This window comes from Abramis brama (assembly GCF_963993115.1).
Source record: "Abramis brama genome assembly, chromosome: 5".
Lineage (NCBI taxonomy): Eukaryota > Metazoa > Chordata > Actinopteri > Cypriniformes > Leuciscidae > Abramis > Abramis brama.
In genome coordinates, this window is record NC_139967.1 from 38,694,077 (window position 1) to 38,720,361 (window position 26,285).

The 26,285-nt window shown below is 38.6% G+C and overlaps 1 protein-coding gene across 1 annotated transcript; it reads left to right on the forward strand.

The window, feature by feature from the left end:
- The first annotated feature begins 289 nt into the window (after nt 1-289).
- LOC311083319 (interleukin-31 receptor subunit alpha) lies at nt 290-25,389 on the forward strand. The gene is made up of 16 exons (XM_084114767.1): nt 290-554; nt 673-708; nt 1,008-1,064; nt 2,180-2,297; nt 2,500-2,663; nt 2,897-3,045; nt 4,865-5,000; nt 5,331-5,428; nt 10,952-11,165; nt 11,296-11,475; nt 18,535-18,663; nt 19,095-19,244; nt 21,900-22,043; nt 22,196-22,289; nt 22,374-22,455; nt 24,266-25,389. Exons 1-16 carry the CDS (start codon nt 518-520, stop codon nt 24,878-24,880), a joined length of 2,403 nt encoding a protein of 800 aa, XP_083970893.1. The 5' UTR covers nt 290-517; the 3' UTR covers nt 24,881-25,389.
- The last annotated feature ends 896 nt before the right edge of the window (nt 25,390-26,285 follow it).

Here is a 26,285-nt window from a genome sequence, read left to right on the forward strand (position 1 = left end):
TTAAATGTGACAAAATGTGTGATATATATATATATATATATATATAAAAATATAAATATAAATAAATATAGGCTAAATATAAATCTTATATAAATAAAAGAACACTTTTCCACGAGCAAATAAGCGGCTTAACCCAACACGATCTCATGAAAGTGCGTATCTATAGCACGAATTTTATTTCTCGTGCCATTTACCGCAAAAAAAAAAAATAAATAAAAAATAAATTTTGCGTGCATGATAGGCTACGCACTGCCTGAATCAGCTGAGTTCCTGCTATGTGCCAGCATTGTTTGTCACCCATAGGCTCATGGCCAAAATGCTGCGCGCGTCTAAACGTTGCCCAGATATGCTGTCTAGGTAGGCAGTTCGCTTTGTTCTAACTTCATAGACAGCCTATGAGATTTCAAGAGGACCTGTTGCGTTGTAGTTTCATGAGTGATGGGAATACCCCTCACTATTCAGTGAGCTGGTAAGCTGCGTGTGAGTACCATGAGCAGACAGTCAAGAGGATCCGACAATGCGCAAGTGGTCGGCTGCATTTTACTTCACTCTAGGTATGTGCTTTAGCTGTGTTTTCAAACAAGTATTTACACGGAAATATGTCACATTATAGCATTTCATTGATATCATTGCTGAAGTGATGTTATTTCAGTAGGTTTATTAATTTTTCAGGTTTCTTATTTCTCTGTACAACCGAAGCGTCAACAGGTCAGTTGTGTGTGTGTGTTTGTGTATTGGGTCTGAGTCTGAGACCACATTGAACCCTGTAAAAAAAATAAAAAAAAATCTGTTTTTAAAAATGGAACAGAGAAACTTTTTGACGTTGGGACTATATATAGATTGGATTACAGGCCATCAATCAACAATATGTGTACTTTATATTCATAAGATCTTTGTACACATTTTGTGTTTCCATTTAAGCACAATATGCTTTTTGAAACATTTTCAAATCATGCTGTAAACATTGTGGCAATCGCTTAATACAGCTTTTCATTTCAAATTTAAAGGTTCCTGTGACTGCAAGAACTTGACCTTATTAAAAGATAAATGTAATAACACAGAAGGTAAGAAATGACCAGCACAAATTATGTAAGCTATGTCTTTTTATTTATTAGATTGGAGTAAACTAGAATACTTCTTAGTGTAACATAAATGTTACTTTATTTGTATTAGGAATAAGTGTAGCCTACAATGACACATCTTTTGGTTTTATATCCCCACTAAATTGTTGGAGACATGGCAAGGCAAACATCTTTATGTTTCATTAAAACATATTTAGCTATTCTTTGGATGAAGCATAGTTTAATAATTTCCCCCTATACCATTTAAGGATTACTGTTTTCTTCTTTGGAGTGTCTATTTACATGCTTGCCTTTTTCCAATTTCCATTCTTCTTCCCTTTTCCATTGCATATCAGCTTGGAGAGGTGTTTATTTTAGATAAAATAAAATAAGGAACAAAATATTCGGGCATTTAATAGGCCTAAAGTATGCAACAACAACAATAAATTTACACAAAAAGTGTAACTATCTTTACTAGCTTAACATTCAGCTCAACATTCAGCCCTGTTACCAAAAAAAGTTTAAACACATATTTTCCTTTAATCAATGAAGTTAGTTACATTTTAGGACGAAATGGCAATATCCCTTGCTTTTATTGCACTTTCCTGAGATGAGTGGGAAACAGTTCTACAGTAACTACAAAACCAACATTTGTTGTCAATGTAATTATCCTCTGCTGAGTTACAGTGTTTGTTTTATTTAATTATTTTAATTATTTGTGTGTGTGTGTGTGTGTGTGTGTGTGTGTGTGTGTGTGTGTGTGTGTGTGCACTTAGGAGAAAGAGAGATATTTAACATCTCACAGCTCCCATACCACATGTTCTCTAGTGCAGTTTCTAGTAACTGTATAACTGCCAAATACATTATGTAGATAGCACTGTTTGTTTGTCTTGATTTTGTGCTGTTTTATGGGCTGGACTTGTAAAATAAAAAAATGTGTGCAAAATCTTTGCAAATCTTGAAAATGAATAGAAACTAAAAATTGGATGAACAATATTTTCCAAAAGTCAAGCGCTTCTTCATTTCATTTTGAAGAGTTTCAAGTTTTTCTTTCAGTATCTGTAGAAAGTAACATTCATTTTTGTCTATATTATCAGTGGATATTTCTCATTTATTAGGAGTCTATGATTTTACATGCTTCATAAAACTTGCGATTAATAAAATTGATCGTAAGTTCATCTGTGAATGGAAAAATGGAGGAGACTTATCAACCCCATCCACACTCTACGCACAACAGTAAGTAAACGTAAGAAGTGAGAAATATGACGATTTCAACTTTATTCTGTTTGGACTGCAGTCTGAGGCTGAGCTTCATACTTTCTTGCTGTTGTTTGATTGTTAATACTTCCTAATATCATATGTAAAAGTTAATGTACAATTCTCCACATGATAAGTGAGAATTATATTAAACAATCCACACTGTTTGTTTTCTGCGTAGGAGACAATGCATTTGTGAACCCATAAATAAGAAGAATGCAACTGAATTGACTTTCAGTGCCTTTAAAGTAATAGATTCGAATATAATAGGTCACGTAATTGCAACCAGTGAAGATCAAAGCAGGTGCACCTACAAAAATTTCAGTGGACATTCATCACAGATAAGTATGTTAATCAACAATATATACTATGAATCAGTTTCAATGTATTATGATTTTAAGTGTTTCTAACCTCTGACCTTAATCTAATATACTGATTTATTGCCTGCAGTTACTTGGAAATTACTAGAAATTTTAATATTAGTAAAAGTTGCTTGACAATTCTGTTACCAGACAGAAATTTCCCCAGGTTAGAATGTGATTCTGCATTAAAATGTTTTATGTTTTGTTTCATTTCAGCACGGTGCGGTCCTCCCTCTAAACAGAATCTAATTTTTAAAAGAAGCTCTGGTCATTTGTCTGTTAAAGTGGACTGGGGAGATGAAAGAAATTATATTAAACAGTTCTCTGTAAAGTATAGAGAGTTCAACACTGCAACATGGAAAGAGGTCAGTAACAACTAACACAATCTTATGGCAATTTAACTACTTTACATTTTGGTGAATTGGTGGCTAATTCTGCTTACGCCCCAACGACGGGTATGATTAGGGGTGGGATTAGCGGTGGGCCTTCATGCTTACTTTTTTAAAAAAAATAGTTTTTGTACGATTCACATCGTGCCAATTCATAAGAAATCGACACCTCGCAAAATAGTTCCTGTGAGATCAGGTTGATATTTGCACCCTGCAGTTTCAGAGTATATCAGTGTCAGTTTCAGTGTCTAATTGCAACTATCATTGTCACCTTTTTTATCCTGCATATGGAAAATAATATGACACGTCATAATGTGCACTATTGTTAACTTAATAGTGCAAAGCCCTGTGACAATATTCACACCGTGGAATTGATTTTCAGACACATTTATTAACTTTATGAGGGCATATTATTTCCTAATCAAATAACACACATTGTGACATTCATTTGTGTAAATTACTTGAAATAAATTTTCATTATGAATACTTATATATCTATAAAATCAAATCAATTACAAATGTATTTTCGCTAGCACACATTAAATAATTTACCCGTCCTTATGTCAGATGAGTGCAAAATGGGAACATTTTTTGCCGTCGCAATTAGGAATATCTTGGGTGTGTTTGTTCACAGCACTGGAGTTTACAGTAAAAGAGTGTGGATCAGTGTAGATTTGAGAAAGCACTGTACACTAGGGTGTGGTGTGGCTTTGTGGTTAAAGTTGTGGGGCCTCGTTTACAAACCTTTGTGTGGGTTTAAACCCCAAAAGTATGCGTAAGCACAAACTACACAATATGAGGATCTTTTTATGTGCAATCTATCTATCTATCTATCTATCTATCTATCTATCTATCTATCTATCTATCTATCTATCTATCTATCTATCTATCTATCTATCTATCTATCTATCTATCTATCGTATCTATAGTATCTATCTATCTATCTATAGAGCTGGTAAGTCCCGCACATCCTTAAAACCCCACTGGACCTCTAGGTTGAAAAATCGTCAATGCAAGTGAATGTGAGAAAATAATTATTTTCTGGTCCCGTTTGAATTGTGCCATGAATGTGAACATATGTTGTCTGTGAATTTTTTGTATAATTTTTCATGTTACGAGTTTGACAGTATATTGTATGATTCTTTGGCTAGCAGTTGTGGAAAAGACATAACGAGAAAGACTACATGTCGCTTATGTGACGTCACCCCACAACACATTTTCCCTCCACTTGTCAAATCACGGTGCTAATGCTGCGATAATCTATGGAGACAGATCGAGATGCCTGTGTGTTTTGTACCCAAATGTCACCATTCAAACCAAATGGGCTGTTCTTTCTTCAGATTCCCGTCTGAGGTAAAAACTAGTTGTAGTCCACAAAGTGCTCTCACAAAGTCTAACCGTATCAAACTTCTACCCGCTAAATTGTAGCATTCTTCACACGAAAAATTATATTAAAAATTCACAGACAACATATGTTCACATTCATGGCAAAATTCAAACGAGACCAGAAAATAATTATTTTCTCACATTCACTTGCATTGACGATTTTTCAACCTAGAGGTCCAGTGGGGTTAGCGGAAGGGGCGGGACTTACCAGCTCTATAGTATCTATCTATCTATAGTATATATCCATCCATACATCCATCCATCCTTTAAACCCTAAATTTTTTACACTTTTTTAACTTCAATCATAAAAATATAGGTTCAGGCCTACTACAGGACCTTTTCCAACTGACACTAGAGATGTTAATGTGCTAGCTTGTTTCTCCTCATTTTGTACTCTTGTACTCTGCAGCAACAGTCTAAAAACAGCAGAGAATGTAATATGTGGAATGTGACGTCTTCTGTGCCTTACGAGTTGCAAATACATTGTGATCACAATGAAGAGTGCGCGCAGTGTCCGCTCAGTGAGGTCATCGTGGTCCCGCGGGGTGAGTTGAAGACAGGTTTTCAAAGTGGCTAAATACAAATGTGTGTATTTACTGATTTCTGTATTTTCTTAAAACTGTATACTTTTCTTTTAATAGTGAAGTGTGTAATTTCTGTCATGAAACAGACAGTTACAAGTTACAAACACTTCTTCAATTCAAACACAAATCTTAGAGCTACACTAAACTCACAGCATTAGTTGAGACACTGTTATTCCCATCTGCTCCGCTCAAACAAACAATTCTATTTTGTGCCGCTGGTGGCAGGGAAATTACACACTTTATATTTAATATTTAATTGACCACTGTATTTTCAAAATTTTACTTCTTCAGAACTCACAGATGCACCATCAATCCAATGGGAGTCTCAAGACCATATACAAAACCGTTTTATATCAGCAGGACAGAGAAAAGTGGTCGTGATGTGGGAGGTACTAAGTTATGTCATTTCTCAACACCATCTGTGGTGTCAATGTATATTTTAGGTGTTGGTCAGGTTTTTATTTTATTTTTTTTAACTATTTTATTTGGAACATATTTGTATCCTAATGGGATACACTAATAATCCTCTAAGAATCAAATAAGATCCTTCTGGATAATAACTTTTTTTATATATAGTATAATCTTATTTGATTCTTAGATTTGTCTTATTTTTTCCCTTTAGGATACTGGTAACACTTTAGATTAAATGTTTCTGTCATAAATGAATAACTACACAAGACTATAACTGTTACGAGGTAGCTGTAGTAATTCAACGGAGAATGCAAGACGATAATCAAACTGACTTTTTTTAATGAACAACAGGGAAAACAAAGCACTGCAGACTAAAACATAATGTTAACACTAGACAAGGGAGCTAAGGAAAACTCAAGGCTTAAATACACAAGGATGCTAATCAAGAGAACTAGAGACAGTTGCTTAACATAATCAGTAACCATAGAAACAAACAAGGCAAACACAGGCAAACAGGAACAGAACAGATTGAGAGCACTAGTTTTAAATAGATTAAATAGATAGCACTAGTGCTGTCAATCGATTTTAAAAAAAAGATACTCGATAAAACAGACATTTTGGCATACGTGTGTGTTACTGTTCGTTCAAGCGTGAAAGAGAACTCGATTCTGGTGCGCACGATACTGGTACGCGTCTTTCTGTGCGTTGTGTGTCACATAGACAGGACATTCACAGACAGCGCGTTCTCTTTTGTCTTGTCGCGTTTTTAAAAGTGTTTGCGTGAATAAGAGCGTGGTCATATAATGTAACGTTAGCCAAAAGATGACAGAAAAAAACGGATGCTGCTTTAATTGTGTTAAATATTTTAACATGTTAGACTGGACAAAAATTAATCGCGTACGTTAACACGTTAACGTTGACAGCACTATAGTTGTGTTTGGTCCTGTCCTGTGATTGTATTGTCTATTAGTCTGAAAATCTGAAAATGCTACAATAAATATAATATAAAAAAAAAAAAACGTTGACAGCACTAAAACTAACATACTCGTAACACTACACCACCCTCCCGGTAGACGCATCCTTGTGCCGTAACTAAATAACAAAGTCCAAAAGAGGAGAGAGGGTGGGCGCTCTGGAGGAGGACATAGAGCTGGAGAGTGATGTGACCAAGGAGGAGCTGACAGAGGAAGGATCCAGATACCGACCAAGAGCACAGCCAGAATGAAGGACCACAGAGAGGGAGGGAGGAGCCCTGGTGGAGACTTGGCAGGCGGAACAAGGGGTACGACAGACTGAGATGACGGAGACCTAGGCGGAGCCAAAAAGCCAACGAGACCAGATGACACCGTAGTTCCTGGAGGCCAAGACGGAGTTGTGGTGCAGAGCTGCGGTTTAGGACTGAGGTGGGGCCATGGGTACTGAGGACCAAAGGGGAACTGGAAGGAAAGGCAGAGCCCAACAATGCCGAAGGCATGAAGGGACAAACTGCAGCTGAAGGCTGAAATTCCCTGGTGCAGACAGAGCAACAATGGACCAAGGCAAAGCAAGAGGGATAAGAGATCCCCGTGGAGCTCTGAGGATGACGGTCCCAGGTGGAGCCGAGGAAGGAAGGAGCCAAGGTAGAGCCGACTGGTCGACAGGATGTCGAGTGACAGGCTCGGCAGCTGGTGGCAGAGCCAGGGGATCCCCTTGCCAAGGTGGAGCTGGAGATCGGAAGACCCAAGGCAGACCCACAGAGCAGAGTGGAGTAAACAGAGGGGGAGCTGAGGGACTGAAGGGAACCAGCAAAGGTGGGGCTGAAGGTCTGGCTGTCTTTGGTAGAGGAGGTGGGAAAGGGAGGCTGGGTGGGACCATCAGAGATGCAGGAGATTTGGAGCTGGGCAGGACCAACGGAGATGCAGGAGTCGGGCACGACCTGTGGCAACAAGAGACTTTGGGGAATCATATCTTCCAATTCCTCAATTAATAATGTAGAAACCTGGCACAGCTCATCTTCAGTAGCAGGAGTATGGGAGGGGCTCCACTCCATGTCCTTGTACTCCACTAAAAACAAAGATGGCCTCAGTTGTCTCTGGCTCTGTTCTTGTGGCGGGGCTCGATCTCCCTGTCTGCGGTGGGCTTAGGCTCTTGGTCCGTGGTGGGAATGGCTGAAGTTAGGCTCTGGGTTTGGAGATGGGCTGGTGTTGTCCTCATCTGCAAAGCAGGTGGTTAACAGAGAGTAATTTTTTTGCCAGCACCCACTCCACAAACCGGCAAAATCCCCCCAGGGACCAGATAGTGTGTTAGGCATGGCAAATCTAAAAAGTCCCTTGTCTGGTCCTCCAGGGATCACTCTCCTTGCTCCAGCAAAAGGAGGTGCACGGCAGGTAAATCCATAATTTATGACCTAATCTAATCTTGGTCTAGTGTTTTGTTACGAGTTACCTTTAGTAATCCAAGGGAGAATACAAGAAGACGATCAAACTGACTTTAAATGGACACCAGGGAAAACAAATCACTACACACTAAAACACAACGTTAACGCTAGACCAGGGACTAAGGAAAGTTCAGAGGAATGATGGAAATTTGGCCATGCAAGTAAAGTCATGAAAACTATAGAGTAGGGGGCGCTATTGCACATCTTCTGAAAGAGTAGATAATTTTTTTATTAAAACACAGGCAAAAAAGAAGCAGAAACAAGCTATAAAAACATTGCTTATGCATGGTGTAGTCTTTGAAAAAAAAAAAAATTGTTCAAAGCGTTGCTTTTTTTGAATGAAACTTACCCACATTCAAGTGTTGATAAAATAAAGAATTCATGAAGCTATAATAAAACATTTTTTTTTATTTTTTTTTTAGTTTCAGATACAACAAAATGTTCTGGGGGCCATGACATTTTCATGAAAATTATCAAAAATGCTGGCGGTTGCTGACAACTTGCTGACAAAAAAAAAAACTGGTGGGGAAAGACTTAACAACTTACCAAAATCATAAGTCTGCTATTACATATTCATCATGTACGTAATTAATTATTAATTGAAGTACTGGTTAAAATGTTAATCTGTCCTGTATGTTATTGATTAGTTTCACATTCATTATAAGAAGTGTATTTCTTAGTCGTATTTGGGAGATAAAAATAGTTACTGGTTAGCTAGTAGTGAACTACTGTATAAAACAGTGCGATTTTTTTTTCAATCGTTAGGACCCCAAGGTTTTCTACCCAACAAAAACACTTTGTTATTAGTGGTTGACCGATATCTACATCGGCCGATGAGTTTTTCAGTTTGGCCGATGTGTTGGATGTGGGACTTTTATTTTGACAGCACTGAGAACTTTACTAGATAGAACTGTTAAACCAATGGTTCTCAACCTCTCCTGCAGGGACCCCCTGACAGGCCATGTTTCTGTTTTAACCCTGAAATGGCACACCTGATTCAATTAATGAGTAGTTATTAGAGTAGGAAGAGTAGGAATTAGTCAATTAATCAATTAGTCAACTACTCATTAAGCTTTTAATTAATTGAATCAGGTGTGCCATTTCAGGGTTAAAACAGAAACATGGCCTGTCAGGGGGTCCCTGCAGGAGAGGTTGAGAACCACTGTGTTAAACAAATAAAGTAAACTGTATACGAAAACGTATTATAGCATTTGCTTTCTCATTTACTGTCAGGATTTAGCAAATACGCATTAATATAATTTAAACAAAATTTTGAATATCTAATAAACTTTTAATTTCACAAACCTTGCAGATATAGTCGAATTCAGCTGTCAGATCGTCTGATGTGTGCATTTCTAGCCTGCATGAACGTGTAAAGTAACTCTGTGTGTGATGGTCAGTCCGTGTGAATTTAATGCGTACAGGAGATCAGCTTCAGCTTCACAGCTCGTTCGATAAACTTTAAAACCTTGATTTAAAACTATGCTGCGCTGTATTCCGTTGCCCACTATATTCATGTCATTTTTACTGTGTGCTGTATGTATGTTATCTTGTCTTTATTTGAAAAAAATATGAATCAGTGAGTACAAACTTACCAGATTACGAGTCCCCTGTTGGATACAGTGTTTACTTCCTTTTTATTTATATATTTTTTAAAACAATTTCTTTATTTGTGAAAAAACTGTAATTCGATTACAGAATCAAGAAGTTTTTCATCTAAAGTTAGTCTGTTTAATTTTATATATATAATGAATTGTTAAATATATAGAAGTAAGTGTGCTGTGCTGAAGAAGTGGTCCTTGCAAAACTCAGCCCTATAAGTTACTAGGATCTTTTTTTCTGTGACTGCTAGAAATCTAACTCCCAAGTCTGTGCAATGTTCTAATGCTATGGCTTGTTCATGTTGCTATACAGTTGCTAGGGTGTGGCTACACAATTACCATGGTGATACTTGTTTACAACCATGTTGCCATATGCTAGAGTGTGGCTAGACAGTTACATGGTTGAAAGGTATAGACTGGATGTCTGCCCAAATCAAAAGAGCCAACCCCATGTCTCTATGATGTTCTGGTGCTGATATATAGCTTATTCATGCTGCCATACAGTTGGCATGGTGCTCTAAATGGTTGCTAGGGCGTGGCTAGAAGGTTTCCAGGGTGGTATTTAAAGACTACTTGCTAGTCTGAGTCAAAAGAGACCACCCAGAAGTCTCTACGGTGTTCTAATCAACAGGTAACCCTCTCACCTTATTTCAATGGAAATCTATGATGTGGTTGCTAGGGTGCTGTAACTGGTTGCTAGGGCATTTCTATGTCATTGTTATGTCACTACTTATTGGCTGCTTGCTGGGCAGAGTCAAATGAGCCCATCCACAAGTATCTATGACATTCTGTTGTGGAGATATGATGTCACAAACTTCTGTCCAATGTTAAGTCTGGGATTTTTCGCCCGCTGGATGAACATTGTACGCCCAATTGTTTATAAAAGTCAGAGCAGTGTTTTCCGTTGTCCTCAATAAGCTGCACAATTTGACACTTCATTCATGACAAATGTCGTGGGGGTGAGTTAGGTGGCAAAATTTGTACGGAAGAAGAAGAAGAAGAAGAAGGAAGAAGAAGAAAAAAAGTCGATGTGAGATAATAATAGTGATGCTAAAGAGAACTGTGTGAAGAGTTTTGGTGGTGTTTGTGTCTGAGTGACAAATAAATTCACGTAATTTGAATGATGTCGTAGTTTAATGCATGTTGTGCCAAAGCAGTGATAAATGATCCACAGTTTAACTCAGATATACTGCTGTTGTGCTCACTGTGGGAAGAGTTTTGAAAAAGTGGCCCAAGTATTGAGAAATGTGTCCTAGTAATTGAAGAAAAAAACTGTAATCAGAGTTTCTTGTTAATATTAGTTGTTAGAATATTGATAATGCACTACACATTTGTTCCTGTGTAGTTACTCATTAATGATGAAGCAAAATTCTAAAGTATTACCAAGATCCATTAAGATTAGTTCCAAAAAAATTATAGAAGTTCCCATAGGAACCCTGTATACATTAGGATTTTTTGTCAATTGTGAACATCCTTTCTTTCAGTATGCCAACACTGAGGGTGTGGCTGACTACAATGTGACCGTGGGGAAAGCATCCGGGGAAAACATCACTATGTGTAACAGTTTCAGCACTAAAGATCCATCTCTCACCCTAATCCTGTCTTACTCTGCATACAACATCAGCGTCAGGGCTTTGAACAGTGTTGGATCATCTCCTGTTTCCAGTATAGCCATTGAGCAAATGTATAAGTTGAAAGGTACATTGCTTTTGTATGTTGTTGCATGCTACATGCAAAGTACTCTGGTTAGCTGTACTGTATATTAGCTGTAAACACTGTATATTTGAACATTTAATGAGGTATTAGTTACTTTTTTTTTTTTTTTTAGATTCGTTTGGGCTGTTTAGTGTTAACATAACCAGGAACAACAGTTTCAGTCTGTCCTGGAGCAGCTCGGTCTCTAGCGTGTGTTACTGTGTGGAGTGGTGGGCCAAAGGACATATTCCAGCTTTCCAATCATTCTACGTGAAGCAGACGCACAGAGAAATAACCGAGAAAACTAAGAGAAGTACTGTTCCCTTTTATTCTCGTATAATAAGTAGGATGAAATAAATGTATAACAGTATATTCGTATAATGGATTAATGGACACTAAAGATGTCCAAAATTATGAAAAAGAAAAAAGTTCTTAGGAGTGTAATCTTAGTTTTTATGTTGTAATTATTGATTTAATAATTCTAAAAACACGGTATAAATAAAAGTGGTATAAGTATCTTGTAAAAAGTAATAGATATTTTAATAATAAAAATAATAAAAATAAAAAGTTGTTTAAAAAAAAAAATGTTTTTAATTACTAATATGAGATCCACTGACAATCTGACCTAAACTTGTAAATCTGACCTAAACCTATTCTATGGTAACATTTTTACATTTATAAGAGACTTGCTGACTTTGACACACATACATGATTATCTACAGGATTTCTCTTTGTGACTCTTTGTTGGTTATTCCCATTTCTATGGTTATACCTGTCATGGCTGGTTAAGGGGAGGATCTAAGCACAAATGGTACTTTAATAATCCAAACAAAAGACTAAAGGCACTCAGGAATACAGAGAGGGATGAATAACACAAACAACAAGAACAGATAAAGAACTGAACCAAATAGGGGATTTTAAATACACAAGATAGTGAGGGGTAAAACAAGTCCCAGGTGGGACCGATCAGTCAACTCATAAGAAACCATAGGAACCAAGGCCACAGGGACTAAACACAGGTAAAGAAACTACACTCAAAGAACCAAAACACAGATAATACCAAACTCACTTTTGATTTACATCCATCAAATACATACAAAGATACATACAAATATACATACATGTTACGTACTGCTCAGATACTGTACACAGGTTGAAGATCCAAATTCAGCTTTATTGGGGCAATCCAGAATCATAATCCATATAACAGGCAAATGGTCAAAACACATAGCAAATAATCCACACTTACGATGTTACATATGAAACTGAAGCTTCAATGCATGTATCGAGTACGCAGCTCAATTTCTCATGAAGTTCCGTGCCGGAGCGTGTATTGTTTTCAGAGAAGCACGTGATCAATGAATAACGAAGCCTCACTTTCTTTCCAGTCACATCAATACTTTGCTTTGCGTGTCGAAATGTTTGAACCCAGACTGCTACTCTAAAAGTGTTCCAAGTCCATTTATTAAATGTTTGTTTATATATATATATATATATATATATATATATATATATATATATATATATATATATAGCCTATAATACATGATCATATAGTCTGCCATATAAACAGAATAAAAAATAGAGCACCATTTAATTGCATTAAACAACTCTGTTGGTAGGGATGGGAACCGAGAACCGGTTCTTCTTCAGAACCGGTGCCCAGTGAATCGATTCCTTGGAACCGTTAGTATGCCTGCTTAACGATTCCGCTTATCGGTTCCGCTCGTTCAAATGTGACACGACGTCACACACGTGCTGCGTTGTTTTGGTTCAGAACGTAGCAAACACTATGAGCAAACATGGCATCGAGGCAGAAGCGCTCTGACCGCGTCCTAACTACATGCGACGCGACGGCGCGACACGCGATAAAAAGTATAATTTTCCATGTTAATCAAAGTTTAACCAGCCGCGACACGCGACGATTCTATTTGAAACGAATCCTATTTTACTGCGACGTCGCGCTGGAACAACAATCTCAAAGTGTGGCTATGATAATATCAGGTACTATTTTTGTGCTTTATTTAATGTTAAAATCGTGTATAATGTGACTGAATATCATTTAGTGCTCCCAGCTTTGTAGCTGTAAAAACAACAATGGATAAGTCACATCAGATCTTGAAATTAAACAAATGGAAACAAAAACGTTCAAAATGTGAAGAAAACCTGTGTATTATTTGACAAAGATTGTTTTAGTAACTCAATAGCCTAATCCAAATGAGCACTGTTAATATTCCAAAAGACACAAGCTCTTCCTAAACTGTTTTCAGTCTGTGTTTTTAGTTTTTATGGCACATAAATGGCAGTTTTATTTATTTTTTTGTCCGGACCAATGAATGTGAAAATTGTCAATTTCCTAATCCTAAGGCACTCTTCTTGATAATCTTTCAAGGCACACACTAGTGTGCCATGGCATACTGGTTGAGAAACACTGCCCTAGGCTATAGGTCCCTGGACTTTACTTTGAGAAGTAGCTCACCTACTTTTAGGTTTGTTCTGAGGTTGCTACACATAATTTGTGTATACTCTGTGCTGTGTCTTCTGATCAGATATTAAAGCAAGTTAATACAAACAAATTTGTACTTATTCCCTCACCCAATAAGAATCGATAAGAGAATCGATAAGGAATCGGATCGATAAGCAATATCGATAATGGAATCGGAATCGTTAAATTCTTATCAATTCCCATCCCTATCTGTTGGTATAATTATAATTAGTATTATTATAATTATTGTTAGATTTAATTTATTGCCACACTTTAATATGTGAATTATGTTATCAGAAAACTGGCTTTTATTTGTGCTTAATGGATAAAACGTCTCTGGTTACTTGCGTAACCTATGTTCTCTGAATAGGGAACGAGACGCTGCGGATAGCGCAGTGGGATGTTCTCTGAATGTGCCGATTGTCTGAAGCCCTATAGAATCACGCCAATTCATTGGCTGATGGTGCTCGCGCAATCTGGCTCCGCCCCGACGCTCTTACGTCGCATCATCATGAATGCGCACGCGCCATCTTCTCCTCAGATTTCTCTGCCGAAAAGAAAAACTGTCAGCAGCGCGAGGAGCTTGGCAGCTGACGCAGCGTCTCGTTCCCTATTCAGAGAACATAGGTTACGCAAGTAACCAGAGACGCTCTCTTTCACAGGTTTACTCAACGCTGCGGATAGTGCAGTGGGAACGGAATACCAAACTCGCCAAGCAATGAGCGCTGCCATGACTGGCACCAATAAAACAATAACCATGAAAGGTTCAAACAGAAAGAACCTGGGAACCCGGAGTCATGTCAAGATCCAAATTGTAGAATCTTACAAAAGTGTGCAGAGAGGACCAGCCTGCCGCAACACAAATGTCCTCCAAAAGTGCTCCTCTAAAAAGAGCTTGAGAGGATGCCACACTTCTGGTGGAATGTGCTCTTATGCTAAGAGGTGAAGGCAAATCACGCACCTCGTAAGCCATTGAGATAGCTTCCATGACCCAGTGAGAAATTCTCTGCTTTGATGCAGCAAGCCCGCGGCAGCCAGTACCAAAGCAAACCAGAAGCTGGTTAGATTTTCTCCAACCGCCTGAGCGGTCTACATATAACTTCAAAGAACGCACTGGGTAGAGCAAGTTAAGCTTCCTATCTTCCTCAGAAGAAAAAGGAGGAGGGTGGAAAGCGTTAAGGTTAACAACCTGAGAGCGGAACGCTGTGGAGAGAACCTTGGGAACATACCCTGGCCTCGGCCTCAAGGAAACCTTGACCAGGCCAGGAGCAAAGTCCAAGCATGACTCGCTAATAGAGAGAGCTTGTAAGTCCCCTATACGCTTTAAAGAAGATAAAGCCAACAAAAGAGAAACCTTAAGAGTCAGAATCCGTTCCGGAGCTGACTCCAAGGGCTCGAAGGGGACCTCCGTCAAACCCTCTAGGACGACAGATAGGTCCCACGAGGGAACTCTAGGGGAGCGAACCGGTTTCAGGCGCCTAACCCCACGCATGAAGGCCAAAACTAACCTCAGTTTACCCAGGGGAATCTCGTCCGATTCTCTATGTGCTGCAATAGCTGCAACGTAAACTCTGAGAGTGGTGGCAGCCGCTCCGGAGGTAAACTTCTCCTGCAGGAATTCCAGCACTGAGCCAACAGGGCAGTTAACTGGGTTCCTATCATGTGCTAAGCACCATGTCTCAAAAACCTTCCATTTGGAAGAATATAGCCTCCTTGTAGAAGGGGCTCTAGCACTTGTGATGGTCTCCTGAACGTCAGTTGGGAGATCAAAACCTAATGCCGACGGCCTCTGATCGGCCAAACGTACAGTTTCCACATGTCTGGGCGAGGATGCCATATCCTGCCCTGAAGTTGGGAAAGCAGGTCCTCTCTGACTGGAATCCTCCAGGGGAAGAGGAGGCAGAGGAATTAGCTCCGAAAACCATGGCTGAGACGGCCAGAACGGGGCTACCAGAAGGAGGCGGACTCCGCTCTCCCTCACTCTGGCCAGAACCGCCTGGATCAGTTTGATGGGCGTGAAGGCATAGAGTTTCTGCATTGGCCAAGGGTGGGAGAACTGAAGTGTGTAGCCGAACCGAACTGTGCGAAGAATCCAAGGCGATACCCCCGGTAAGCGCTCCCATTCTTGAAAGAAATGTGAAAGAGGAAGAGGGGTGTTGCAATGTAGACGACATACCTGAGTGAGGGTGTCATGTTGATGACCGTGGGGTTGAGTGGTTGGCTGTGTAGGAGAGCACCTGGCGTCCTGACACGTGATGGGAGGCATCAATGCTGGGGTCGGGGTGACCGGGCCTGTCTGCTCCCAGAGGAAAACGAAAAGTGTCTCTGAGGATGCGACCGGTAGTTATAAAGTGTGTCGGGGGTGAGGGGAGAGAGCAAAAGGCGTCTCCTTCCTCCCGTGCCGGACTGAGCAGAGACGGTAAAATAGGGCCTGCACTTCGAAACACTCTGGGTGGCGAAGGTGACAGGGTAAGGGAAGGAGAGCTGGTTAGAGGTGGGCAGAAACGCTTGCGCGGTCTGTCCCAACCTCGAGGATGTGGAGGAGCTCTCCTTTTTCTGACCAGAGGGTCAGGAACGGCTCGAGGCAGTTGGGGCAGTCGGTTTGTCGGACCGCTTCAGCTGCAGACGCTTGTGAGGCCGTTGGCGGGGGAACGAGCGACCGCGGGCTCCCCAGACCATGGAAGGTGGGAGATGCGCCGGGTCACTTCTCCTAGAAGGGAACTCCGCTCTAAGAGAGGGACGTTCTCTGGGTCGAGCAGGGGAGGGAACGGAGGATTCCCTAACCCTCCTGGGCATGAACTGCTTAAACGCGGCCGACTGAGACTTGGAGGCACAGAATTTCTCGACCACCGTGTTGACCACCTCCCCAAACAGACCCGACTGGGAGATAGGGGCGTCAGGGAGGAAAACTTTCTCCTTGTCGCGGATCTTGGTGAGGTTAAGCCATAAGTGGCGTTCCGCAGCAACCGCACCTGCCATCGAGCGGCCTACAGCGCGTGCGGTATGCTTGGTGGCCCTTAAAGCCAGATCCGTAGCCTTACGAAGCTCTTTCACAGCTTCAAGAGTCACACCACTACCCTTCATCCATTTCTTTTAGGACATCCGCCTGGTAGGCCTGAAGAATGGCCATAGTGTGCAGGGTCATGCCTGCCTGTCCAGCCGCCATGTAGGATTTCCTGATAAGAGAGGAAGAAGTCCTACATGCTTTAGAGGGAAGGAGGGGACGTGACTTCCAAGACGGCGCAGACGACGGGTCAAGATGGCTGGCCAAAGTATCCTCAACCGCTGGAATGGCGGAATAGCCCTGTTCCACAGAACCTACTAGGTTGGTGAAATCAGTTTTTTTTTTTATTTAGACGATCCTAAAACGGCCTTGCGCGCATGTGAGAAACCCAAACACTTGACGCACTTACTGTGAGGGTCGTCACTTGCAATGAAGCGAGCACATGGCGGAGAGCAACGTTGATACTCCATTGCAGCTTCACTGGAAGGAGAACTGAGTTCCACTTATGCAGTCGCTGAAGTGCAAGAAGAAGAAGAAATCCGTTTTTCAGGCTAGAAAAATCGAGAGCGAAGGGTGAAGTGACCGCTTCGTGAAGGCAGAGAAACCTGAGGAGAAGATGGCGCGCGCGCGCATTCATGATGATGCGACGTAAGAGCGTCAGGGCGGAGCCAGATTGCACGAGCGCCATCAGCCAATGAATTGGCGTGATTCTATAGGGCTTCAGACAATCGGCACATTCAGAGAATATCCCACTGCGCTATCCGCAGCGTTGAGTGAACCTATGAAAGAGAACAACGGAGCTGTGCTCTTGGGTTTATGGCTGCTAAAAATTTTACCTGCCACAAGATGACACTCTTGATGGTTTGAATCTTTTCCCAAAAGAATCAGAGAAAAGCTTCTAAGATTTAAAAGACTTAATTTCTCCATCCCTTCAATGGATTCCAAAACACAGGCAAACAAGGATTTTCAGGACAGCAAGACATGGAAACAAAGATATGGGAAACCAGGATACAAGCACTCAGAATTGCACTGCAACACAAAAAAATTTGCAAAGTTAGAGTGAAAACACAGGGCTTATATAGGCAAGTTTTAACAGGGGTAATCACACACAGCTGAACATCATCACAATCATGAGAATAGGCAATGGATACTGAGAAATGAAGTTCATAATGGAAAAGCACAGGTGTTGGGAGAAGTGCCCTCTGAAAGAGAGGCACTCCAGCTGGTGGATGTAACAATACATCAAATATTAATATCTTAGAACAAAACTGATTTGTTACTATTTAAAACAACAATAATATATTATAATAAAGGATTGATCAGGCTAAACTAAGTGTTATGAGCCCCACAAATAACATTAAAAATTATTTTGATTTAAAAACATATTCCTTATAGAAGAGATTCGATATTAATTCATACTTTTTATTATTTTTGGAATAAATTCATTGATCTGGACACAAATGAGTGTTACAGCATATACAGTAGTGGTCAGAAGTGATGTCCGGAGGGGATATTCTATATTTTTTTAATATTTTAAATGTGAAGTTTTTGCACATGTTCATAGCGTCTTGCTTACATATGTAACCCTTTTTTCCCTGAAGAAGGGAACGGAGACATTACAACTACGTTAAACGATTACAAAATCTTTAACAATTTTTTTATAATATTTAAATAAAGGGTGAAAATGTCCATTTTCCTAGGCCAGACATCACTTTTGGCCACTAGCCTACTGTATATTATTTAATGCTTTGCTATCAGCATAGTGGATACTTCCATATTTATTTTACCTCGATTATAGGGTGATTTAAGAACTTTATTTATTTACAGCATTAAGAATTGCAACAGTGTTCTACACTTTTTTTTTTGTCTTTCTTTGAATTTAGTTTTTCAGCCCTATACGAGATATTATTTCTCTCTGCACACCAGACCATACCTGGACACCTGCGACCTGAAGAATGTGAACAACAGTGAGATGACATATGGCACAGCCCAAGCTTATTTCAGAGAAGGAAGTGAGTCCAAATATTCATAAAACTGCTAATATATAGAATTGTTAATACAGTTCCAGCCTGATAAATATACTGGTTTGTGCTGGTAGTGTAGTTGATTGACCAGTATATGTGCTTTTCACTAGCAAAACCTCGCTATTAAGCTGATCGACAAAGGACGTTGTGCTGGTTAATGCTAGTTAAGAAGCTAACATCTAAAATGCAATAATATTGTTTATTTGAAAATCATTTATTTGTAGTCTAAAAAAGTGTCAAATTGAATTTCTTTGGCTGAGAAATATGTGCTACTGAAATGTGTGCAAGTTAACATTTTAGGTAAAATGCTGAAGATTCACACAATATAGGCTACTGTCAGAATATCTACATTTTTTAACTGGTCTGCTATAGACAACAGATTTATCTTTCTATATGACTGATCTGAAGCACTTTTTCAGGTCCGATTAGTGCTCCTGGGAATGTGAGCATTTTGAATATTACCCAGTATTCCTCAGTGATCACGTGGAGTCCCGTGTCTGAGGAAGACTTGCGTGGATTCTTATTAGGCTACTACATATACTACTACAAAGAGGACAATATTGAAACATGTGAGGAGAAGCTTTATACAATTCACCATCATAAAATGCTTATCAGAGATTCTTGAGAACTGGGACAAAACATGTTAGGCTTGTTTCTTTCACCTTCATTGACTTAATTAAGAGAATTAATTTTCTCAGCTGTATACCAGGAAACCTTTGCTGTGACCAGTGGCGGAGCTATAGGGGGTGGCCAGGGGTGGCCGTGGCCACCCTTGGTCTAAGCTTGGCCACCCCTTTGGCCACCCCTCTCACAACTGCTGTTTCTGTCCTTTTTTTATCGACAAAAATTGTGTTTTTTAAAACGCTGAACCGTCTCTTTAAGACCACAAAAAACGTGAGACCTCTCAGACGCACACTTCAATTTCACCTCAGCGACAGGCGCAAGTCAAACGAGTGCGGAAATGAGCAAGTGCCGAATGAGCTTCAGCAGAACATCAGACAGTGATATGCACATAGTAAATATAGAGTCAACCTTTCTCAACTGGTGAGTTGCAAGACCGTTTCGAGTAAGTCAAATAGTGTGCAGTCAACAACAAACGTAATTCTCTTTTTTTCTGATGCTACTTTTATTTTAGAAAATGTGTGTGAAAGCTTGTGACACTTCTGTCAGATGCTGAGAAAAGCTCGTTGTCCTTATTCAGTTGGCTATCTTCGGTAAGATGAGATGTCAGGCCAAATGTCAGTAAAACTAACTAACTTTTCTGTCATACGTCTGACAGCCGTTGAACTGTGCTTGCGGTACGCACATCACGCGCAAATGTGGTGTGCTGTAGCCATAGTTGTCGTCAATTAACTCATGTAAGAATCAAAAAGGCGATTAAAGCTGTCAAAACTGCATGCATGTATTTGTTATATGCGTCACATCACATGTGTCTGAATATTCTGCTATCTGAGATCAAAATATAAGGCACAAATTGATATGTAGGTAATGTTTTAATGTCCAAATACATATGAGCACTGTGCATTTGTACTAGAAGATATGCATTCATTTTGCGTTCATTTGTAAAGGACAAACAAAAATGGATAATTTTTAAATCCATAAAATAACTAATTTTACATTCTGGCAACATTACATTATGAAAAATATAACATTTTACATTATGTGCCGTTGACTTCCGCCTTGTTCACATTCTTGCACATGGGGATTCAAAAGAGAACTTTTGTTTTCCTTTTTAATTTAGGTATGATAGAACTGTTGCAATTATTTATTTTGACAACTGATATAGAAAGTTAAATTTTTTTTTTTTGACAAACTCAGAATTGATTGAAGAGTTCATTGGTTATATAAAACGCTTTGAAGGTTGAATAATCTTTGGACTTCAGTAGTTATATGTAGTTATCTGTTATCTACAATAGAACAAGCTATTGGAGATTTTGAGAACCAGAACCAAGCTAACTGAGCAAGTTGAACTTTAGCTATATTGTGTGCCCTTTTATTACTATTTAATTAATTTTAATATGAGGTGGTGGGTAATAATAAAAAAAATATAAAACTCACTCAGTATTCCATGACTACATTCCATGCACTAAAACAGTCCAATTATTGTCAAATTATTTTTTATGATAAATTAAGATTTCTGTGCCACCCCAGACTGGTTGCTGGCCCTTGCCTGGCCACCCCTATGAAAAAATCCTGGCTCCGCCACTGGCTGTGACAGGTGGCATGTAAGCGTTTAATTACTTATATAAAAAAAATTTATTATAAAGTTATTATTTAAAATGAAACATTAGACACATTACTGGTAGATTTCAAATTATAAGTGGAAAGTTTATTATTATTAGTATTATTATTATTATTTGTCACTTGGCTTGAATTTGTGTTTGTGTCAGATATTTCAAAAATTCTGAGCATTCCTTTACCACTTGTTTCTGATCTTAGGTCTTAAGTTTCATACATTTAATTTTAACTGTGCTCTAAAACAGCCATCAACCCCATATTTCTTGAAAGATCTGGAATTATTTCAAGAAAATTATAATAGTTAACAGATTTCATTTTTCAGTAGACAGTAGAATTTTTTATTTTATTTTGTCAACTCAGGCTTGATAATGGTTCTTATAAAATTTAGCATTATATTAATAAACAGCTCACTGATTATCATTTGAAAAATGTTTTGATGAAATGTAATGACAATTGGAATTGTACCAAAGCGTGGTTTATCAATGTAATGATATACACTGAAGGCAAGTTTGAAGAAAGAACCCAAGTGCAGCTTTAATTCTCAAAACAAGATCAAACATAAAACAAAGACATGGCGTGGCGTGGCATGGAAATCAAAACAGTAACACGTACATGACAATTACCAACAGTTGTAACAAGAAACATGACAGACATGAAACCCCCACCCTCTAAGGGTGGCTCCCGACGCCAACAACAAAACAAGACAAAAGTTCAGGAAGGTGGTGGAGCGGAGGTGCTCTTGGGGGAGGGATGGCGGGACCGTGCAGGACCAAAATTTCCTCTTCGATTTCCCTTGAAGTATATCAGGGCTTTATGGGCAAATAAATAATAAATGGAATGAATGAAATTAAAATCACATTAATGAAACCTTTTTTTGTCTCAGTTCTCAAGAATCAGTTAAATGCACTATAATACAGTTATACATGTGATATTTTTTTAACTGCTGTCTGATTTAGCCTGTTTTCTATTACATTTGACATTTACAGCCTTTAAAGTGGATCCCAGCATAAACAGTTTTGAGCTGCTGAATCTTGAAAGCAACAGTGCGTACCGTGTGCAGCTGTCTGCATTTACAGCGGCTGGAGAAGGAGAGCGCAGTGATTTCAAACACTTTGTCACAAACCCGTCAGGTAAACTCCTATTTTTCAAGTTTATCTGCCTTACAGCTGTTCATGATACACAGTAAATGTGTCTGAGAGTGTGTCTGTCTGTCAGGAGGTTTTCTAATTACATGAATTAAAAAAAGTCACAAATGCATTGACAACATGGTTTATTCCGACAGAATTCACTGCTTTGAGCAGCATTATAGCTGCGGTGATTGTGGGAATAATAATTCTTTTACTAGCGGTTCACCTCAGCTGTCGGCTTCTGCACAGGTAAAGACACGTGCATTTCATTTTCCGAAAGACTGACACTATATAACCAAAAACTAATGTAAAGCTCAATGTGGATTTTTACAGAGCCAAGAAACTGATGTGGCCAAGTATACCAAATCCTGAGAATAGCAATGCTGTTCAGAAAATTGAAATTGCCTATGAACTGGTAAGAAGTATAATAACAATATACATGATGCAATATAATGACAATATAATAATATAATACAATATAAGACAATATGAGATAATATAATGATAAAACAATACTTTGTGATAAGAATATACAAAATTATATATAAAAAAGAGTATACGAAAAACTACTGAGGCAGTGATGACCTCAGATGGTAATACTATGGTTTACATGATATGCCAAGGTACTGAATATCTGTATTCACGTTGTTTCATGTTTTTGAAAAACGTTTATAAAATAAAATTTTAAATGTAATGACACTAAAAATGTCATGTGGTGTAACCACAAACAAAACAGTAATAACATATTTCCTTTAATCATTGGATGTGTTCAATCACAAGTATTCAATGTGTACTTTCAAAAAAAAGTATTTATTATATTATTAAATTCTTATGCTAACCAAGGCTGCATTTATTTGATCAAAAATACAGTAAAACCAGCTATATTTGAAAAAAAATAAACATTATCTATTTGAAAATATAATTTATATTTATGTGATGGCAAAGCTGAATTTTCAGCACTCTTTACTCCAGTCTTCAGTATCAGATCCTTCAGAAATTATTAAAATACTGATTTGATGCTCAAGAAACATTTCTTATTACTAATGTTGAAAAGAGTTGTGCTGCTTAATAGTTTTTTGGAACCTGTGAACCTGTTAAACTTGATCAATAGAAAGTTTAAAAGAATAGCATTTATTTGAATTTTTTTTTTTTAACTGTGTAAAGTTTTTACTGTCACTTTTAAAACAAATTAATGTATCGTTTCTGAATAAAAGTATACATTTTGTAGTGGGTGAATTGCGTTTGTATTTTTTGAACAAGTAGATTAACATCAATCATACTGAATGATTACCTTGTTCCTATGGTATTTATAACTCCATAGTATTCAATAATTTGATGGTGTCCCAAACAACACTGTATTACCATGGTACCATGTCGAAAAAGCCACGGACACCATGGATCCTCTAGGACTACTAAAATGTTTTAAGTTTTAATTCATGATGAGATGTTTGAACAGTGTAAGTTATATGCATAGGCGTCGATTTCGGTGGGGATGGTACGCGTACCCACCAGATTTCGCCACGAGTCATTTTGTACCCACCATTTTTAACTTAACGTCCATAATAATTGGACTTTGGGTTACATTTTTTTACAGTTTTCAGTGGTTATGAGGAGCAATATGAGAGAGAAATTTGGTGATCGTTGTTTAGGTACATTAAACCATAAAGCTTTTTCACGTTAGGACTTACATATAAAGCCCAAGAGAAGAGGTTCTCATGTCAACCCACAGTCGCTCCGCTGCCCTGCTGAAAATGTGAAGCAGAAACACTTAATGTCAGATAACGTCCATAATAATTTGACTTTTGGTTCGATTTTTTGACCGTTTTCAGTGGTTATGAGGAGCAATATGAGAGAGAAATTTGGTAAACCATTGTAAACCACGTCATGTCATATTGTCAACATGGTAGAATAGTGGGTCTCTAATATCTCTAATGCTTTTTGAAAACTTAAGGCTTTCTTCTTCATAAAACGAGTCGGTCATCATCACATTTTTGTATACATTTTTATTTATTTACATTAGTAAGCTACAGGACATCGTCTTTCAAAACATGACCTGCGCGAAAGAGAGAGAAAAAAAAAAAAAAAGAATGCGTCATTGTACCCAGCACTTCTGAAAATGCACTTCCAAATGGGTCTCTGTCCCCAGCACATTTCAAACCAAACTGACACCCATGGTTATATGGACTTTGAATCATTTGGTCACTTTCTTTCTTTTTTCTTTGTAGGGTATCCTGGAGCCACTGAACAGGCAGCGGTTAGAGGAGAGTGAGGGATGTGATTCCAGTACAGTGTGTGTTGTTGAGAGCAAAAGGGAGGCGACTCCTCTCAGCAGTCCTCCCATTTCTCACGCTGGTGTGAAGCCCACCATCCTTCTTCTCAGTGAAGATCAGGACAGCCCATCCATCCTGGATGAGATCACACCTCCAGACACCCCAACGCAAATCCCCACCAGAGAGTCTGTTTCCACAGAGACCTTCCCTATGGACTTCGGTAAGACAGACTCCACTTTGAGCACTTCTGTTGACAATGACATCACAAGTTTAGAAAGCAAAGACCGTGGAGAGACCATCTCCAACATGACACGGTCGGACTTCATTCCAGCATCCCAACCTGCTGTTGTTTTCATGAGTGATTACACCACCATGGAGATCTTCCAGCAGGTCACTATGATTGGGATTCAGGGTCCATCCATCCAAACAGTGAAACCAGAATTTGTTCCTGTACATCCAGGGCAGGATTACATTCGGCAGTCCTGTTTTTCAAGAAATGTACAGTCTAATAACCCATCAGGGGCATGTAATGGTGCTGAAGTTTTGAACCCAGAAATCACAGTGCTCTGAAGTGCTTTTATCCAGTGATTTACAGAACTGTTACAAAGAAAATCACTCTGGAACATCCCGAGGTTATAGGGGCCGCGTTTAAGGGTGCAAGGTTCATTGTCCTGTTTCTGACTGAGCTTTAGCCACTACTCAATGCCTCCCATAAAAGATGGAAGACGTCACTTTTAATGGCAGTGGATTGGACCCAAGGCTCAGAATTCTGAAACGCCCAGTGCTCATGACAAAGACTCCTACAACAATGACACAGCCCTATCTTTACCTAAAATGGAGCGTTCCATCTAAGGCTAGGTTCACACTGTCAGTCCAAATCCACTTATTTGACTGTGTATGTGTTCAGATCCTATTTGCAGTGCTGGGTAGTAAATGATAACTTTGAATCTGGATTACATAATCAGATTCCAAAAATTACTTGTAATTAGATTATATTACTTATCTAAAATACTTATTATCAGACTACAGTTACTTTTTACTGTATTGATTACATGATTACATTAAAAAATGTATCTATTCTCCCTGATATTTTTTTTTTATCTTTTAAATTTTCCTTTCTAAAAAAAGCCTATTTCTTATGTTCAGATAGCCTTTCAGTTTTGTGGAATTGCACGCACAGACCAGCCACTAGTCAGCTGGCTGTAAATACACACAAAATTGAGAGGTTATTATTATAAATTGCTATACTAATACAAATACTAATACTAATTGACTGACTAAAATACTAACTGACTAAGAGGGGGAGAAGTTAAACCATATATAATCTTATACATCAGGCATACATTTGCATATTTAATCATATTTTCCCAACTCAGCAGATTATATATATATTTTTTTAATATTGAACAATGATAAAAGTGTATTGGTTTCTTATCAAGAACTTTAAGTGTACGTTTGTATAGACTCTAATGGTTTTAGAGTCACTGAACTCGCCTGAGACCAGGTTGTTAAACAATAGATAATGGGAGACATAACCATAGAATGCATAAACATCTTAGCTGCCTCTATAACGACACATAACCTCTAGTAAACCAAAAATGATAAAGATTAAACTTAACCTGCTTACAAACCTTTTTTACCTGAGCTTTAAATGTAAGTTTAGAATCAATCAATATTCCAAGGTATTTATTTTGAGAAACCTGCAGCCTCACCCCTAACACAAAAACATCTGTCTTTTTACTGATACTGTTTGAAAAAACATACATACTGTTTTAGACACATTTAGTTGCAAGCAGCTTACCTTTAACCATGCCTACACATTAACCATAGAATTAGACAGAACCAAGATCATTAGAAACTTGTGTCAAACTATTAGAATGTAAATAAATTACAGTATAATCCGCATACATTTGTATATTAATGCCAGGACATACAAAATAAAGATCATTTATATAAATCAAAAATCAATGGACCC